This window comes from Carassius carassius, chromosome 3 (assembly GCF_963082965.1).
Source record: "Carassius carassius chromosome 3, fCarCar2.1, whole genome shotgun sequence".
NCBI classification, from domain to species: Eukaryota; Metazoa; Chordata; class Actinopteri; order Cypriniformes; family Cyprinidae; genus Carassius; species Carassius carassius.
Genome location: NC_081757.1, coordinates 27,090,117 through 27,110,493, shown reverse-complemented (window position 1 = coordinate 27,110,493; position 20,377 = coordinate 27,090,117). Strand labels below are relative to the sequence as shown.

At 41.3% G+C, this 20,377-nt stretch overlaps 1 protein-coding gene across 1 annotated transcript in view; it reads right to left on the bottom strand.

The window, feature by feature from the left end:
• The window catches only part of tcf12 (transcription factor 12), a 112,922-nt gene that overhangs the window by 66,793 nt on the left and 25,752 nt on the right, over positions 1 to 20,377 (bottom strand). Inside the window, exons 4-5 of the mRNA XM_059535121.1 lie at positions 13,477 to 13,550; positions 399 to 501 (exon numbers count right to left, since the gene is read on the bottom strand). Of these exons, the coding sequence (XP_059391104.1) occupies positions 399 to 501; positions 13,477 to 13,550 (177 nt within the window). The remainder of the gene's footprint in view (positions 1 to 398; positions 502 to 13,476; positions 13,551 to 20,377) is intronic.

Genomic DNA, 20,377 nt, shown 5'->3' with positions numbered 1-20,377 from the left:
TTATTATAAAATAGATTAAAATAGAAAATTTATTTGAAAAGATTTCACAGTTAGTGTTTTTGCATTTTTGATCAAATAAATGGAGCCTCGGTAAACATGATGAGACACTTCTTTGAAAAACATGTTAAAATCTTTCTGAACCCAAATTTCTTAATAGTATTGTATAAAATCACTTGTTATTTATAATCTTTTATATTCATATTAAAATGGATAAATGTTAAAATATTTAAACACATTTCAGTCTGCAAATACACAACATCTTTGCCCATCTCTGGCACTTCCTGTGGTAACTGCCTTCAGAGAGAAGAGCCTGATCAGTCCACACACTGCTAAACGGATTGATAAGAGAAAGATGGGTGTGAAAGCGAGACAGGGTCAGAATCACCTTAGATACTCACCCATTATGCCGGAGCTCATGAAAGGTGTTGGGGACAATCCTTCATGGGACACTAATCGACTGTCACTCAAGTGATCAGCATAATGAGTGCTGCCTCCAAACCCCTGGGGGAAAGAGATCACAGCATTAAACACATTATTAGCTGGACCTGCTAATTGAGTGCGATGACACTCTTCTAATTACTGAGGGAAAAGAGGGGAGCGCGACTGGTCAACTGTCCCCCGAAACTATCGATATTTCTCCACTCTCCTCATTAAAAAACACTTTCTTCAAAGTCTTTGGTGAATTTCATTAAAAGGGCAAACAAAGCCCTGAAGAGAAAATAGCGCTTGTGCTTTGATTGTGTAATTGTAATAAAGCTAATGGGGCACAAACAACAACAAAAGAAGCCATTTGCATTCATCATCAAAATTCATGTCATATTAAAATGGTTTGTTTGATTCCATGCTTTCGCCTGCCATTCCATATATACAGGGATATAACAATAATTCACACATGACTTTCTTGTTTTCTAACAACTGAGTGCACTATGTTTTGCACACTTTTTTTAAGTGAGTCAAAGATCTTTAGAGATGTTTCTAGAATTTTCTAGCTTGGTTGTAAATGCCATTTGCTAGGGAACATTTTGGCTTTGTGTGGCAATCCTACTTTTTGTCGAACTTTATTCATGATAACATTTCTATGTGGTATTTTTTTTTAAAGTGCTTGACTGATATGTGTGCATACAAGACATCACAAATGACATAAAACTAGAGCTTGACACAGATCATGTCTTTCTGCCAAAAGCCTGCTTGTACTTAAAAAGAAGAAAAAATAAGTCCAGTTCTCTCCTCGGCAGCTGAGGTCTGCCCTTTCATGACCGTTATCAGCTCTGGGGGGCTTAGGTCTAAATATCGGTCACAGTATGGGCCTTTAAAACTCAGAGTCCCCCCCCCACCCCCAATAAAAGATACTCTGTGGCTGTGTTAATCCTGGGGAAAATCCGCTTGGTGCTACAGTCAAATGTGTCCCCAAAACCATATTAACTCTCTCCTGAGGGGCCTACAGCTGCCGGCTGTCCATTACTGTGGGCTTTTCCTTCTCTGCTTTCAACAAACAATATATCATGGACTATTACTGTTCGTAATTTTTTGTGTCTGTTTCCCAAACGGATGGCGATAGAGTAATTTCAAAGGCAATGGAGTGTTGTGCAGGGCAGAATCGATGCAGAGAGGTTCCCTATCGTGTTCCTGCCGTTTGTGTTAATAGCGCTATGAACTGCCTGACTAATGGCTTCTCCCCCTGAAGAGACACAGTGGGAGGGGGGGTGGCAGGCGAAAAACAAGCCCCCAACTGCAATGTCCTTCTCAGCAATTTGGTAAGCATAATTTAGTAAGCTTTCCGACTGAGCTTAGCACACAGATGCAGGCAAATGTATGCACGAATACAATTAAAGGGATAGTTTACCCCCCCCCCCCCCAAAAAAAAAAAAATTATTCAACCTCATATCGTCCCAAACCCATTAAACTTTCATATGTCTTAGGAACAAAAAGGACTGCTGCATTTTATCTCACAATTCAGACTTTTTTTTCTCAGAATTCCATACAAAATAAACTCACAGTTTCGAGTTCTCAAGTCATAGAAACTTGAAATTCTCACTTTGTTTCTAGCAGTTGTGTTTATATCTTGCAATTCTCACTTTTCTCGCATTTGCAAGTTCATATCTCTCAATTCTGAGAAAATAAGTCAGAACTAGGAAATATGAACATATAACTGCAAGCAATAAAGTAAAAAAAAAAACGTACTCGGTTACTAAACGTAACCTCGGTTCTCTCTAGAAGAGTGAACGAGTACTGCGTCTTAGCTAAGACGCTACGGGAAAAGTCTCTTTTCACGAAATACTGAAGCAAAAAAAATTATCCTTAATTTTGTATTTTTGTAAAGCGCATTTGCAGCAGTACACAGCCATAGGCGAGACGGCTCGTTCGCTCATTGGCTTGTTCTGCGGCAACTGCACAGCCTATCGAGCGCAGGCTGATGCAACATCAGACCAATAAGGGCGCTTCGTGCCCTTCTTGCCACTTCCCGCCGAAACGGGTGTGGCCCAACCTATAAAAGGAGCTCGAAAAGGCTGACTCACCTGATTTATTTCATCGCCGAAGCGAACCAGAGTGAATCGTACGCACGGCAGAGAACGCAGTACTCGTTCACTCTTCTAGAGAGAACCGAGGTTACGTTTAGTAACCGAGTACGTTCTCTTACGAGAGCTCTCTCGTACTGCATCTTAGCTAAGACGCTACGGGAACCCAATGTAAAACGCCGTGCGGGGATCACACACCAATAAACCTGAAGCAACGCCCAGGATTTACAGTGCACAGTCACCTGAGGGACTCACAGATAGTCCAGGACAGAAAGGGGGGAAAGCCCTCCGTCCCATATCTAGCAGCATCCGTAGATGCGGCAATATGACATCACACAGCCGAGGCAAGGCCTGACCAATGTGGCAATGCGGGTCTTATGCAATACTGCCAATATAACAGTCGGCAGCGCATAGCGCTCATGAACTCAGAATTCCCCTCAGGGCCCTGATTCGACTATACCGACAGCAGCCTTGCTTGCAAGGCGGGAACCTCCAGGTTATAGAACCTGATAAATGTAGACGGCGAGGCCCAACCTGCCGCCATACATATATCCTGCAAGGAGATCCCAGTAGACCACACCCACGACGAGGCGACGCCTCTTGTGGAGTGTGCTCTGACGCCCAACGGGCACTGAAGGCCCCTGGAAGCGTAAGCTAACGCTATGGCGTCAACTATCCATCTGGATAGAGTCCGTCTCGAAACAGCCATTCCCTTGGAACGTCCACTGAACGAGACAAACAGCTGCTCCGTCTGCCGAAAGGCAGCAGAGCGAGACACATAAGGTCTTAAAACCCTGACAGGGCAAAGAAAACTCGAGTCTCTATCCTCTCCTGACACCGGCAGGGCAGACAGGGCAATAACCTGAGCCTGAAATGGCGTGTTGAGGGATTTCGGCACATAACCGTGCCTAGGTTTGAGTATGACCCTTGAGTCATTAGGCCCAAACTCCAAGCACGACTGGCTCACCGAGAGCGCGTGCAAATCACCCACACGCTTCACCGAAGCGAGAGCCAACAAGAATACTGTCTTGAACGTTCTGAGGAACCGGATGACCAAATCATTCCTTCCTATTGACTGACCGAGCGCTGTTTCAGAAAACGCTGCGATGGCCGCCACATAAACTTTGAGCGTGGATGGGGCTCTGCCCTTATCCAACAGCTCCTGTAGGAAGGAGAGAACCTCCGTCACCTCACAACTAAGGGGTGAATAACTTTGAGCTGTGCACCAGCTGGAGAACACTTCGAGGCATACAGACGTCGTGTCGACGGAGCTCTAGCCTGAGTGATGGTATTTAGCACTCCCACTGCGAGATCAGCGGGTAACCGTTGAGCGCCCACACATGGAGGGACCACAACTCCGGTTGAGGGTGCCAAATCGAGCCCCTGGCCTGCGAGAGGAGGTCCCTCCTCAACGGTACTGGCCACGGGGCGACATCTGCTAACTGCATCAAATCTGGGAACCATGGTTGGTTCTTCCAAAGAGGTGCTACAAGCTGTATTGAACATCTCGTTTCTCTCACCCGTTCTATCACCTGCGGAAGGAGGGAGACGGGAGGGAAAGCATAAAGCGGGCAGCACGGCCATTCCCGTGCAGCGCGCTTTCGTTCTTGGAAAAGAACGCGGGGCAGTGAGCGTTTTCGTGGGACGCGAAGAGGTCCACCTCCGCCCTGCCAAATCTCTCCCACAACAGCCGGACTGTTTGCGGGTGTAGAGACCATTCGCCCGTAGGAACATTGCACGTTGCGCTGAGCCCAAACCAGGAGGCGTTCCGCCAGCCTGTACAGGTTAGCCACGGACAAGCCGTACTGCAGGACTGTAAACTGGTATGCCTGGCCCTCGAAGGCGAATCTCAAATATCGCCTGTGGTTTGACGCTATCTGTATTTGAAAGTACGCGTCCTTCAGATTTATTGACATGAACCAGTCCCCTCTGAGAATCTGCGCGAGGAGCTTCCTGGTCGTAAGCATTTTGAAACTGCGCTTCATCAATGCCTTGTTCAGCTGTCTTAGATCCAGTATGGGCCTGAGACCCCCGTCTCTCTTGGGCACCAGAAAGTATCTGCTGTACAGCCCCCCCTCGCTTTGAGCTTGAGACACAGGCTCTACAGCCCCTTTGCTCAACAGTTTTGATATTTCGGCCCGAAGAATGTGTGCTACTTTTGTTTTGACCGTAGTTTCGACGCGCGCTGAAAAGCGCGGAGGGCGTCGAAAAAACTGTAGCGAGTAGCCTCTCTTTATAATGCCTAGCACCCAATCCGAAACCCCTGGAAGCGCTGACCATGCATCTGCATGAATGGCTAAGGGCTGGATGCGACTGTTGACTGGGCAACGGCCGTGCTCGTGTGTACTGCGCATTTGAGGCGGGGAGCGCGCTGATCACAGCGGGCAGATCGCTCCTCCTCGACCCCGTCCCGGCGCTTAACCGACTGGGGGAAGGCTGAGCAGGTCCCGTGGGACTCGATATGTCTGCGAGTAACTGTGGGCTGCATATGTGCACATTTACCACTTTCAACTCGCTGTCTGCCTGTGCAGAGCGTACGTGCACGGGCCTCGTTTTTACAGAAGCCACGCGCCGTATGTGACATAGTGTATGTGGGCACTGGGGAGTGGGCACGTTTACTATGCGGCGCGCTTGACCGATCTGTGACGATCTTATGTGCGCGAGCCCTGCGTGCAGGGCTGTGCTTACATGTGGAGATGGGCACTGAGGAGTGGGCATCATCACTGCATTTATAGCACCATCAGCCGTGGCCGGACGAGCGCGCACGGGTTTCGTTTTTACAGAAACCACATGACGCGTGTGACATAGTAATTGTGGGCACTGAGGGGTGGGCACGCTTACTATGCAGCGTGAGCGATCGACTTGAGTCGCATTTATGGGCGCAGGCCCTGTGTGCAGGGCTGTGCTTACATGTGGAGATGGGCACTGAGGAGTGGGCATCGTCACTACACTTATAGCACCATCGGCCGTGGCCGGAACACCAGAAAAAACACTCTTTTCGTGAAACATCTGGGTAGCCATGATAACGGCTTTTGTGTGCAGGCAAGCGGGCACTCGTGCAGGCTTGCGCATTGCAGAAGACACTGAGGCAGTCACAACTCATGGAACTGCAACAGCGGCGCGCTTGGGTGAGAGCTCGGCCGCAGCGGAACTCGAACACCGGCACTTTCCCAGCAGTGCTAGGATGTTTTCGGGGCTTCTGGCTTCACCGCAATCCTCTGCCGCGGCTCCCGCGGCGCGGGGTGACGGCTAGAAGAGCGAGAACGGGGTCCCGAGCTGCGTTGCTGACGCTGTCGCGATGACGCAGTTGGAGGCGGTGGGCGTGACTGAGAGCTCTGTGGGGCCGGTCTAGAGCGGCTAGCTGCAGAACAGGAGAGCTTCGGCAAGAAGTGCTTGAACGCCTGCGAAGCTTTCTGGTCCTCGGCGAATCTCTCCACAAACTCGTTGACAGATGATCCGAAGAGGCCAGCAGGAGTCAGCGGCGCGTCGCGGAACGCAGCGCGCTCAGACTCCTTGATGTCAGAATAGTCAGCCACAAATGCCCACAAATAACCCGTCCCATGGCCTGTGCAGCGGACTTAGTAGCGCAGAGGGAGAGATCCGAAGCACTCCTCAGATCCGCGAGACAGATCGCTTCAGGTCCCATCTCATCCAGCTTGCGGAGGCGGTTCTTACGGCGTTGCGGCGCAGCGGATGATGCAGGCTTCGAGAAGGACGCCAGGCGAGTCCTCAGAGTCACCATAGGCAGTAGCTCGCAATGAGGGCAGCCGCCGTCAGCGAGCGCGAGCGCGAGCGCTGCATGGTCCTCACCCAGACAGGAGACGCAGATGACGTGACGATCTCCTTCGCTGAGCGGGGCTCTGCACGAGCCGCATGAGGGCATCTTTAAAAAGACGCAGCTCTTTTTGTGAGTGTGCGTCGCAGGGCGGACACACACAGGATATATAAAGGATACAAAGGATATAGGCGCCGGACAGCGCAGCAGGAACGGCAGTGGAAGGCGGCGAGGCCAGCAGCTTCAGAATGGCTCGTCCCGCTGATATGCTTCTCAGACGGCGCTTGCTTCCTCCGTGATCCAGCGATGCGTGAGCTTCGCTGGAGAGATGAAAAATCAGGTGAGTCAGCCTTTTCGAGCTCCTTTTATAGGTTGGGCCACACCCGTTTCGGCGGGAAGTGGCAAGAAGGGCGTGAAGCGTAATACGCAGTACGAGAGAGCTCTCGTAAGAGAACCTAACCATTTTCTTACAATTGTGAGTGTATATCTTACAATTCTGGCTTTTTAAATCACAAAATATGCAATAAAGTCAGAATTACAAGACATAAACTCACAATTCAAGAAAAAATTCAGAATTGTGAGATAAAGTTTACCTTAATTGTTTTATTCAGTGGCAGTAATGGGTTTACATCTTCACCTTATGTTCTGAACAGATTTAATTTTTGCTTTTATGTGCTTGCTTGGCATGTGAATACAATCCTCACTGGTTCTTATGGAATTTCAAACATGCTTATGGGTTTGAAACAACACGAGGGTGAGTAAATAATGACAGCATTTTAATTTGTGTGTAAACTACCCCTTTAACCTCTTTATCATCCATATTTTCCTTCCTGGCCTTTTGAGTCTGCCCAGTGGCAGAAAAGTACAGTGGATGGGAAGCTGAGTTGATGAGGAGATCGGTGAGACCATTAGATCATCAATCATGCTGTCTTGTGATCTCAGAATGTGCTGCTTGTTACTCTAATGTTTAGTCTAAATAACTGCCACGTTGCTGCTTAAGCATGCAAACCAGCACTCTTTTCAAGAAAACATCTCTCAGATGCTCCTTCGCATCCCAGGTGAATGCCCTGGTCCCGTTTTAAGACGTTAAGGATGGGAGATAGTGGCATGATGGACGGGAGCGAGGCACAGTGGGACAGCGGGGTGCGCGGCAGAGGTGGTGCATGCGGGCTGGGCTGTCAGATGGGGGGCCTGAAGCCACGGCTGCCCAGGATGTGATGCCTGGCTGTGGGCCAAGGTCAGCTAGCCCGGGCTCCAGTCCACTAATCACATGCGTACAGAGAGAGAGAGAGAGAGAGAGAGAGAGAGAGAGAGAGAGAGAGAGAGAGAGAGTCGCTCTTGAGAAGAAGATCCTGTTTAAAATGGTTCACAGTTTCCATGTGAGAGAACAAGGGAAACATTAGTCGATCGGATGCCTTGCTCTTTGCAGGTAACACAAAAATACAGAAAAGCCGTAGACCCTATTTCGTTATCTGATAGGAGATCTGTGTGTAGCAAGACTGTGAAAAAAGTAATGTGACGGATGAAGACGCTGATTAAATCTAGCGGGTACTTCACAGAAACCGGCTGCAGTTCTGCTAATGCTCTTGTGGCTCTTTAAGGGCAAACCACAAAAGAGAGAAATAGATTCTCACGATAAGATCAAACCTCAGACAATAGCTTTCTAACTTTGTTGTTGGCCGTGAGCAATGGACACTGCTGGGATCCAATTAATATCAGGAAGTTAGTTTGAATAGTGACTTGTACGTGTAAAGGCTGGAATACACTACACAACTTTTAAAATCTGTTTAGAGTTTAAAACACTACTCATCATATGTTTGGCATCTTGTAAATTGTTATAGAACACTGAAAAAAAATGATACTATATTTTTTAAGGTAAGTGGTTGCAAACTACATTTAAATACATTTTAAAAAGTTGAAAGTCAACTAAATTTGTTTATTTAAATGTAGCTAAAATAAATTGATTGCAACCACTTACCTTAGAAAAAAAACCCAGTAAATTCAATGAATCATGTTTTCCAGTGAACAAAAACTGTCCATCAATGATTTAATGCACTTAATGAGGGTCACACACTACCAGACTTTCAAGTCATTGCAAACACAAAAAACTTGTGCAGAAATGTGTTCCTCGTTGCAAGGAGATGCATGATGAAAGAAAACAATGTGTTCTAAAATCAGCTCAAAATCTAAAATGTCTGAAATCACCAAACTAGATGGAATCAAAAAAAAAAGAAAAAAAGAGAGAGCCCATCATACACTACACAATTTTTCTGTCTCTGATTTTGGAAAGTATAACATGTCCAGACTGAAAATTGGGGGTGGGGGGGGGGGGCTAATCATCTAGTGTATTTAAGTCTTAAAGCTATATAATTGTTTCAAACTGAGATTTTGTGATTTTAATTCTGTTTAAACTGAAGATGTCTGATGCTCTGTAAAAATGGAGCAAATAACCTGCTGGTTTTCTTCTAACTCTTCTGGTCTTCTGAGAAATAAAATTCTGTCTGAATAAGGAAGTCTGATTACGGTATATTATTTTTTCACAATGCTTTTCCTCATTTAATCTGACCTTTGCTGAAAACCTGTAACTAAACAAAAAATTCCAGTTGCACTGCCTAGTACAGATTCATTATGCATTTTGATCTTTTAAAAAATTTCTGGACAAAACAATGGTTGGTGGTCCGGTCCTGCTGACACCGAATCTGATGTAATCTGAGTATGATCATGGACAGTTTAGAATGGCCACTACATACAGGAATATTCATCATTTTAACACACTGCCTCACTTAATTATGCTATTATTCAAAGTTTTGGGGTCATTAAGATTTTTTTAAATGTTTTTGGAAGAAGTCTCATGCTTACCAAATGTTGAATTTATTTGATCAAAAAATAGTAATATTGAAATATTATTAAAATTACTCTTTTCTATAATTATTTTTTTATGTAATTTATTCCTGTGATGACAAAACTGAACTTTTAGCAGCCATTAATCCAGTCTTCAGTGTCTTCAGTGTCAGTGTCATTATCCTTCAGAAATTATTATATTATGCTAATTTGGTGAAAAAGGAACATTTCTTACTATTACCATAATGCATTTTGGGGGAAACTGTGACATATATATTTTGATATAACCTTACTGACTTCTAACTTTTGAACAGTGGTGTATGTAATTAATATTGCACGTAATTTATTTCAACAGGCTTTATAAAACACGTACCAGATGAAATAGCAGGCAATCTTTGCATTGCACTGGCTTGGAAATTATGATGATTATATTGCAAGTTGAATGCTTAGGAAATGACAAACACTTCTCTAATTTCTAACTAACTAACTAATTACTCTTTGGAAACCCAAGTACACACACACACTTAAACAGCTGGATTGTGTTTATCAGATGCATGTGTGTATGTGAGTGTGTGTGTGTGTGTGTGTGTGTGTGTGTGTGTGTGTGTGTGTGTGTACACACACTGTATAGAGGTGCAAACAGCTGTCTCCTGACCCCATCCCCAGCAATGTCACAACCACTAATTTCCATGCACCTAGAGCAAAGATATCTCATGCGTCTCCATCTTATAATCCAAATCAGGCCGCCGGCAAAGCCATCGCCTGTAGAAGTGCGGAGAGGAAGGGCATCGGAAATAAACAAGACAATGTGGTGTGAGAGCCTCCGACATTTGACTGATTTCTGATAGGAAGTGACAGGAGATTGACATGAAATGAAATTCATACAGGGCACCCTGAACACACCACCGTGGAAAAGACAAACAAACAAATAGGAAGCGAGAGATCTTCACAATCTGCAGTAGGGTTGAGCGCAAAATAAAAATCACAACCATTCATTTTTTTTTTTTTTTGATGAGGTGGATATGATTTGCATGCATGAAAATCAATCTGAGCCTATGGTATGTCTGAAATCTATCAATGCTTCCTGCACCAACTGCGTTCAGTCACAAACACACAGCCGGGAAAAACTTCAACCATTTGTTCTCTCTCATGAATACTGCTAATATAATCATATCGTCAAGTAGGCTGTATGTGCACTTTCATCTGTCTCTTCTTATAAACTGAATAAACAAAAACATTTCCTTTTTTGCAGTGCAGGAAAAGCAAAGATATTTTCTTTGCCGTGTTCTTTGAGTGGAACAGCTGCTCATAATGCTTCTCAAAAGTTAATAGCTTTTTTTCAGAATGTTACCAAGGAAATTTGGGGAAAAACAAAAACAAAAACTTTGTTGTGAGTGGACTGTTTTCAATATGGGCACTCCTCAATTAACTTTCAGATTTAAAAACTGTTGTTTACTAAATAAAGTCATCAGTGCTTTCTTTGCTATAAAATGTTTACGTTTTATTATAAAAAGAATGTTAAAATTCTTCTAATCAGAATTCTGCAAATCAGTTAACTACATTATGATACAATATATGTTTAAGTAATGAAATATAAGTACATTTCATTTAATATGACAATACATGTAATGTTATGGTAAAAAATTATGAATGAATAAGAAATGATCAATTATGGTTCTTATAAGTATGAACAACCTTATAAATGATGCTGAAAATACAATAGTGTTTGAAAGTTAGGGTCGGTTAGAGAAATACTTTTATTCATCAAGGATGCAGAAAATAGATCGAAAGCAGTAACAGTAAAGACATGGTTTTATAGCTAATAACTTTTTAACCGATTTACACGCCAGTGTGTGAGTTGGAGGCTAAGTATAAGTTTAGCACAGATATATTTTCACTCACCGAACAGAGTGCTTCAGAGTCTCTCTGTCTGTCAGGCGATCTGTGATATCTTTCAGTTCATCTCAATGGATGCAAAGCGCACCTGTATTTAACATACTGTAAACTACATGTAAACAATATTCTTTGTTGTATTTCCTCTCAAAATAAAATAGTTCTTTTGGATTTTCTCAGCTTTTAAGAACTGGCAGGTTTTCCGTTAGTGGGCGGAACTAATGCGCAAACGCAGGTGGTTGGCTGGTGCTCATCTATTATCATCCCTGTTTTGATTTGTAACTAATATATATATAATTTTTTTATTTATTTTTTTACTTAATAATTGCCAAAGAGTCCAAATTCTCATTCACGGTAATTAACAGCATTTAACACATAACATTCATGTAACAGGGACATCGATTTATATATAACAATTTGAACAAGATTTTGGAAAGACTTCATTAGTTAGGCTAACAGAATGAACAACACTTCTACAGCATTTATTAATCTTAGTTAGATGCTATTTACACTAAGTGAAAATAGCAGTATTTTTTTGTGATATGCTATTTACTCTTAGTGCTAATAACTATAGATTCTATTTATACTATGTTAAAATAGCAGGATTTTCAGCTATTTATACTACTTATTTCACATAGTAGTAAATATTTGCACCTTAGTATTGTAGAACATTATAAAACAGTATGCAATAATAACATATTGATTGTAAATTGTAATTTTAATTTGAATTATTAAATGGATGCCATTGCATTGGGACAATATAAGCCCTCCCTACACCTACCCGATCTGATATGAGATTTGAAAATGGAGGAAAAATATTTTTCGATAAAGGGCGGAATCGAACCCGGGTTGATCACATCAAAAATGACTTTAATGTCTACGCCACTGAACTTTTTAATTAACTATCGTCTTTTGTAGTAACCTTACATTGATAGGCAGAGTTACTGTAAATAGCTATTTGCACTTAGTGTAAAAGACACTACGTTTTTTAATAGTAAACTGATGTTCAGCTGTTCTTTTTAATAGTCAACTTATTTCCGAGTCATCCTCATAAAGCCCTGTAAACACTGTCACAGACACAAAGATACATCTTTTATTTCATAATGCTGAATGCTCACTAACTGAGACAGTCATCACGTTTTCAGCACATTTCAAGTTTTATTTTGACGTGACATAGCAGTGAGATGAGATGTTTACTTAATATTTAGTCAATAACGGCATCATTTTCTTCATTCAGGCCTGGAGCTTGCACAAAAACAAGAGGCGGGATTTATCACATGAACCAATCACATCCAATCATATCGCGATGGAGTCATATTACAATGGTTTCTGAATGATCATGTGAAAGCCTGGATTATTGGCTGCTGAAAATTCAGCTTTGTCATCATATTCATAAAATATGTTCTAAATATTACCGTTTTTACTGTGTTTTTATTACTGAGCATACAAGATTTCTTTTAAAAATATTAAACAGTCTTAATGATCCCAAATGTCTGAATGACAGTATTATATGGTGAAGTACATGTACTGTTGTAAGTAAAAAAAATAAAAAATACTATGAAAAACGGTTAAAGGCACAATATGTAAGTTTTTGCTGCTAGAGGGCACATATTCAAAACAAACAAAGGCCTAGTTAGATGACGGCATGACTGAGTGATTCAGGCAGAAAGTATTAAAGATTTATTAACATCGTAGTATGAAGCAGGGTGAGGTTGAAAGCCGTCGAAGTGAAACGAGGCCGCTGAAGCAGCTGCTAATAAAAAGACAAGTGTGACACATGGCTCAAAAGCAGCAGAGCTTTTATTATGCTATAGTCGACCACTTCTGCTCCTTCTGGTTGTGTATATGTGGGGTAAAGCAGCGCTGTTTTATCATACTAGATACATTTGAAAATTCTGTTATAATGCGACTCTGTGCGGTCGTCACCTGTCTAGTAAAACGCATAACATATTAAAGCGTCTTTGGTGTTGCCATGTTTTCTCCTAAACAAAAGGAAATATTAAGGGATAATGTAAGTAGTCTACACAAGTTAGCAAAATATATAACACTGTTCTAGTGGTTTTTGGATATTTTAATAATAATAAAAAATTCTTAAATATTGTGCCTTTAAAGGATATCCCCAGAACTCCCTGTAGGAAGCATCATCACGATCAATTATATTTTTTTAAACAGTAGTTTTTTCTTATAAGTTATTAGTTTCATATGTTGAGCAAGTGTACAGATGCCTTTCTAAATGATTTTTAATAGACATATATGTATCTATCAATAGTAATTTCATGTTAATATAGAGCCTGTGAACAAATCAGATGCTAATGTTTCATTTTGCTGAGGACAGATATCTCTGAACTGGACTAATGGAAATGCACCATACTGGTGTGATCACATTAGTGTGTGTGTGTGTGTGTGTGTGTCTGTGGCAAGTGATGTGAGGCGAGGCAAGACCGGTCTTACCCTGGAGGACTCATAGGACGGGCTGGACTGGCCACCTGAGGCCCATGATGCTTGGCTTGTCCTCTCATCCATACCTGTCCAAAACACAGATTCACAACTCCATCAAAACGTGCCCACCCAACACAACACAAAACTGAGAGGGAAAAAAAGAAAGGAGTTTTATCATCTTGTTTGGGCTGTTGGGCTGACACAACTACTAAAATTAAAACTACTTAAAATAAAAGCTAATGCAAATCTATCACTAAACACCATAATATTATATAGATAATGCTATATAACATGTCTTTTTTGCCTAAATTAATAATAAACACATAATTAAGTCTTATTGTTTCCCTCACAGTAAACTGAGATTGCAGTATACTATACATGATGCACTACAGATGATACAGTTTGCAACAGTTTGAATCTAATGAATCATGTTGATCATAAAATACTAGAGAACAATGCACCTGGTGGAACTCTAAATGGTCCCAGCGCAGCGTTCCCCGGTACTCTGCTGCACTTCAGTGGAACAAAATGATCTCATATATTATTTACTTGTGCATTTACCGACTGACAATTCAAATGAATGTATTTTCTAAAACGAAAAGCAAGGAGGGGTCAGCGTTTCCCGTCATCATTCTCAGCCTGACTTCTGAAACCGGTTTCCCGGGCCAATGGCTGACACTACAGGACACTTGAGGAGTGGAAATGTTGAGCTCATGGCGAGTGGTCATGTCCAGCACAGCTCTCTTGGCAGAAGTAAAGAAAGAGCGCAGCAGAACTGTTAATCCGCTACACTTCCATTCAAAGGCACTTAACAAGCTGGCCACGGCGCGTCATTTATTTTGCTTCGCATAAATCACTTCCAAAAATGCATCGCTTCCTTTGCCATGCTGACGCTCTCGTGCCGGTGCAGCCGGGCCGCTCCGAGTTGTCAGTGATGTATTACCGAAGCTTGTCAAAATAGCTGAGCGCTGAAAGTTTGATAAACCTCATATTTTACAAAGCCTCTCGGTTCCAAAAGACAGCCCTAGAAAACACAAAAACGAATAAATAAATAAAAACGTAAAGTTGACGCAATTGACTTGATTCAACATCTGGTACGTGATGAACAAAAACAATATCTGGCTTTGAAAATTACATTTCGCCTGAGGCTGTTGGGTAAAGATATATGATCGCTGGCTTCTTCAGGCTGTTTGGGCCAATATTGTTGTGCAGGTAACAATATTCCGTTCTTCAGACTCATGTATGAGCCTCGAAATTGCAGAAGAAGAAAACATCAATATCTCTCCACACTATTGAGAATCCATGTTTGTCATTTCAACCAGTCTTTCTTATCTGATTCCAGCCCATTATAACATGCAACATGGATCAAATGTGAGTAAACAATCAGGGGAAAATGACGGTGGTCTTTACACAAACACTGAGCTGAGGGTCTCAAAAAAGCAGATCATATAAATGTGGTGTTATTTTTATAATAATGTTGACAATATGCAAAACTGTAAGTGATCCTTGTACTGCATGGCTGAGCGTGATATAAACTCAAATCACTATCAGCTGAACATCTGCATACAGAGAGCAATCTATTTACAGAGAGAGAGAAAGACAGAAGTCTGATCTATCAATCTAATACATCCCCTTTTAACCCATTTATCCTTTTTTATATCCATTTTTTCCTAATTTTCCATCCACCATCCATCTTTCTTTTCAACTATCTATAATTTTTTAAATATTCATCTTTCTTTTCTTTCCTTCTATTCATCATTTTTGCCATCATCCCTCATCCCTTGTTTTCTTTTCCCATCCTTTATTATTTCTTCCCATTCATTCATCTTTCTTTTTACACATCCATCGTTCATACAATACCAATCATTTTCCCATCAATCTATCAATCTATCAATCTATCTATCTATGCTTCTTTCTGTACACTCATCATCCATCTTTGCATATCCATCCTACCTTCTTTTTTCTATCCATCTATTATCCATCTTTCTTTTTTTACTCATCCATCCTTCATTTTCTTTCCCTTTCTTTCAGCCATCTTTCTTATTTCCTACTCATCGCCTATAAATATTTTCAGTCTATCCTTCCTTCTTTCTTTGCACTCATCTATATGAGTGTCTTTTTCCCTTTCTTCCATCCTTCCCTTTTTATATCCATAATTCCTTATCTCTTTCATGCATCTTTTTCTTTTTCCATCATTCCACCATCTTTCTTTATATACATATATATATAGAGAGAGAGAGAGAGAGAGAGAGGGAGGGAGAGATAGAGAGAGAACCTCCATTCTTTCTTCTTCCTTTCTATACATCCTTCCTTCCATCCTTCTTTCTTTCTCTTTCTATGAGTCCATCCATCCGATATATCTTATAAAACATCTACCCTCTCATGATAAAAACAGGCACATAGCTTCAAGTTAAAAAAAGCAAGACAGCAAGAGCATGTTCCTCTTTTTCCCCAACACAAGGTCTAACACACATAATTAGTCTGTGTGTGTGTGTGTGTGTGTGTGTGTTTGTGTGTGTGTGTGTGTGTGTGTGTGTGTGTGTGTGTGTGTGTGTGTGTGTGTGTGTGTGTGTGTGTGTGTGTGTGTGGTCGGATCCAATGCCAGAGACAGTGCAGAGCAAAACTGTGTATGTGGCAGAGCAGGTCAGTCAGAATGGGGGCCTTTTAAACTCAGACTGGGTTTTTTCTCTGAACACAACTCATAACATTAGGACTGTACTTCAAAACAGCATGTTTCTGGATAATAATTGATAATATGAAGGAAAATATTACTGACACAATATTAACATTTTTTGTGCACATGTTGAGACTCATAATCAGAGCAGAGCACAACACTTATATCAACACGTATTATAGGAATATTATAGTGATTCAGGAAGAAAAAAATCTATGTTTGGTTCATAACATGGATTAATGATGTACTCTCTCATTATATAGGCTAAATTTAGTCAATGATAATAAGTGTTGATACAAGTGTTAAAAAAAAGAATAAATAAATGGGTAAAAAGCAACCATTAGATTATAAGGTTATATAAGGGGCTGGGTGGTGTAACTCATTCAGTGTCGGAGCTGGAATGTGTAAAAGGGGAGACATGTGTTTAGTATTTGCAACATAGGAAATTACCTCATAGGGAAGTTCCTCTCTGAGGACCATTGAGGAATTTTGTATATAATTACAACACTATCCATTAGTTTTATTCATGCAAAAATGATCGAATCAGCACATCTAATATTAATTCCAAGCAAACAGATAGCCTCATCATTAGCACTGGGTATGACAAGCTAACTCTGAAAGGTTTCATACAGAAAAACATAAAGTGTGTGTGTGTGTGTGTGTGTGTGTGTGTTTGTGTGAGTGAGTGAGTGAGTGAGTGAGAGAGAGAGTGAGAGAGAGAGAGAGAGAGAGAGAGAGAGAGAGAGAGAGAGAGAAACAGCCTCCTCCTTTCTGTGGTTTAGTTTGTTATGAGTCAGCTGCTCAATTTAACCATCTGCCAAATCACCAAGGACCGATGTCATGAAATGTTCTACGTCAAGGTCAGTGATTGAAAAAACTTGCCATTTCCAGAACAGCTAATTTACAACAGCTCTTTTACTTTAGCCAGTCTAGCAGTGCAGAGCTTCACCTGCTTCTACAGCTTCTCTTAACGACAATTCATCACTTTTATACCAGTAGTCTATCCTACAATCCATATGTGAGAGGTTTATAAAACACACAAGTATGAAACATTACTGCTGCAGAGTCGGCAGCCAATTCACAGCAGTACACACAGCCAAGACACTGATTCACAATCCCTGGTCCTCTCGCTGAACATACAGGACGATTCCTGATGGCCAATTTTAAACAACCATGTAGAAATGTGTCTGCTATCTATTGAGCATGACGTTAGTGACAGAAATGACTTACTGATTAATCAAACTGAACCCTTCTGTCCTAGAGAAAGAGAAAAAAACAAGTTATATCAATTTAGGTTTGAGAAGTTATCTTATGGTAGCTGAACTGTTGATGGTGCAAGGGGTCTACCGTCTAACAGGCTTTAAGGACACCGGGAGGAGGATACAGCTTTACAGGTTTAGGGATAGTTTACCCAAGATGAAACTTCTATTAGGGCTGCACAATTATGACAAAAAACATAATTGTTGATTATTACCTAGAAATTGTAATTGCGATTATTAATTGCGATTATCACAATTTATATTAAATGATGTTTATACTATTGTTTGATGCAATTGCATGCCGTATTTTTATACGAAAATAAACAAGCTGAAAACACTCTAACTGAAAAACAATACATCGGATTGGTTTCTTCTTTAAATTATAAAAATAAGTTCAAACATGAATGGTATTATAATTTTATACTAAAACTTAAAAAATGAAATGAAAAAACCCTTAAGATAACATGTAGAAAAAAACACGCATCTTAAGCACGCAGAATAAAGTGAGTGGACTTTGAGTGATTAAAGTGTAACTAAACCCCTGGTCAGAGCCTGACTCCACCCACTGACAATATTTGAAAAATGCTGAAAAGTGGGCAGATCACAGCGGAGACAGAGGGGATGAACCTAGGGCGGGCCTAAGCGAGTGCGGCGTGAACCTGAGACCCGCAGTGACGGACTGATTGACAGCTGCTGTCAGAGACGCTAAAATGGAGAGTGACTGTAATGACGCAAGTAGCTTTGCATCAGAGCGATCATTTGAAGTAGAGGACTTTTCTCCCCCACTTTTACCTGAAGTGGAGGGTGTCGAGGTGTCTGTTCATATCAATTCGAGCTGGCTCAAACTGCGGTCTTACCTCCCGCACCGCGTCGCTTTTCAGCGCGAGCTGTGTGGAGAAGCCCATTTCCACCTCCATTGCGTTGGAGAAGCAATCCCGTGTAAAATGCAGTTTGCACACTCGAGCTCTAGGCGGGAACTCACGGTCTTCCAGGCCAAATGCATGCAACTACTGGCACTTAATTTTGAAGTCTGCTGGTAAACTATGCAGTCCAGCAGTGCTGTCACAACCAGCAACACACCTACGTACCATCCTGACCACTGTACTAAATACAGATAAATCTACGCTAACTTGAAGATCTAAATAACTATATAATTGCTATGCTAAATAGATGCTATAATAGTCTATCCTGGTCGTTACCAATACTCGCAATTCCAGCTCCTGACTCACTACAGTGATTTTGATGGTTTTATACTGCCAAGGGCATGGTAGCTCGTACCAAGGGGCGTGGTGAGCTGGAAACCGCTTACGTCACCTGCCACCGCTTACATCACTTGCCACCGCAACATCCAATAGGAAAAATCAACTGCAGTAGCCACCGTTCAACCTGAAGAGGGCAGCACACGTTTTTACACCATATATTGTAGAATTAAAACACTTTATACTCAAATGTCAAAAAAGTTACTCGAATCAAGGAACAGCACTAATAAAGCCCCATTCTTATAGATCATTAACTAAAAAAAGTTGGTTTAGGGTTTAGTTACTCTTTAATTGCCGCTTTTGAACAATTACGTAATTGTGGCATCCATAATTGTAATCGCGATTAGAAATTCGATTAATTGTGCAGCCCTAACTTCTATCAACATTTATTTATTGCAAAAAATAAAAACACTTTGTTCATACGATGAAAAGCAATGGGATTAAAAAGAACAATAATACTACCGTATTTTCCGGACTATAAGTCGCACTTTTTTTCATAGTTTGGCTGGTCCTGCGACTTATTTATCAGAATGACATGAACCAAGAGAAAACATTACCGTCTACAGACGCGAGAGGGTGCTCTATGCTCCTACGGTAATGTTTTCTCTTGGTGCTTGGTTCTAAATAAATGCGACTTATATATGTTTTTTTCCTCGTCATGGCGTATTTTTGGACTGATGCGACTAATACTTAGGTGCGACTTAATAGTCTGAAAAATACGGTAATTTACTTGAATGAATGGAAAAATTACAGTCAAATTGTTTTTCACAAAAGCAAAAAAAAAGAATACATATTTGGAAAGACAGGAGGAATGTATGACAGAATAATAATTTTTTGGATAAGTTTGAATAACAACTTTTTCTAGCTTGACCAAAATTGTCTAGCAGGTCAAAACAGCCAAATCAAACACACACACACACACACACACACTAGGGGTGAGCGCTATACTGGTGTTCTGTCGATTTGTCCTGCCCTGTCAGATTTTGCTACCTCCCATTGAAACAGTGGGTAGTACAATTCAACAACGAACAATTTTAAATTGTAAAATACAATTTACCTGTAAAAATTATGGTTTATTTACATCTACATCTACACCTACCACAACCCTAAACCTACCCTTACAGTAATGCAAATACAGTAATTTTGTGTTATATTCACGGTTGTAGCCAGAAGGGATTCAGCTACAGGAAACCCAACAATAAATATTTTTTTCTACCTATTAGATTGTGTTTTATTAAAGTGTACACCTACACCAACCCTAAACCTACCCTTACAGTAATGCAGATACATTGAATATTGTTGTTCTGCATGAGAAAAAGGACGCAATATTGATGTGTGCCTGCGCACCCCTGTTAGGAAAATTAGATGGGTAGGGTAAAATGTCAAGACACCTATATGAAAGGGACTACCGGAATTATGTTGTTCCATGATATGGATTTTGCTATACTGTGAATCGATACCATTGTATATTCATGAATTCACATTTTGCATTTATATAGTTTTGTTCAATTTGGTATGCTTTGCAAATTTGAACACAAATGACGATAAAGAGTCAAGGCTGAACGTTTCTGTCCTCTGTGCAATGCCGTACTACACCGGCATTAGTAATCAAACACATAGAGCATCGTAACAGACCAAATTAATAGAGCACAAATTGCCTACTCCAGAGATTCCCAAACTGAGGGATAGTGTACAGTCAGCAGATTATTTTGCAAAAGAAA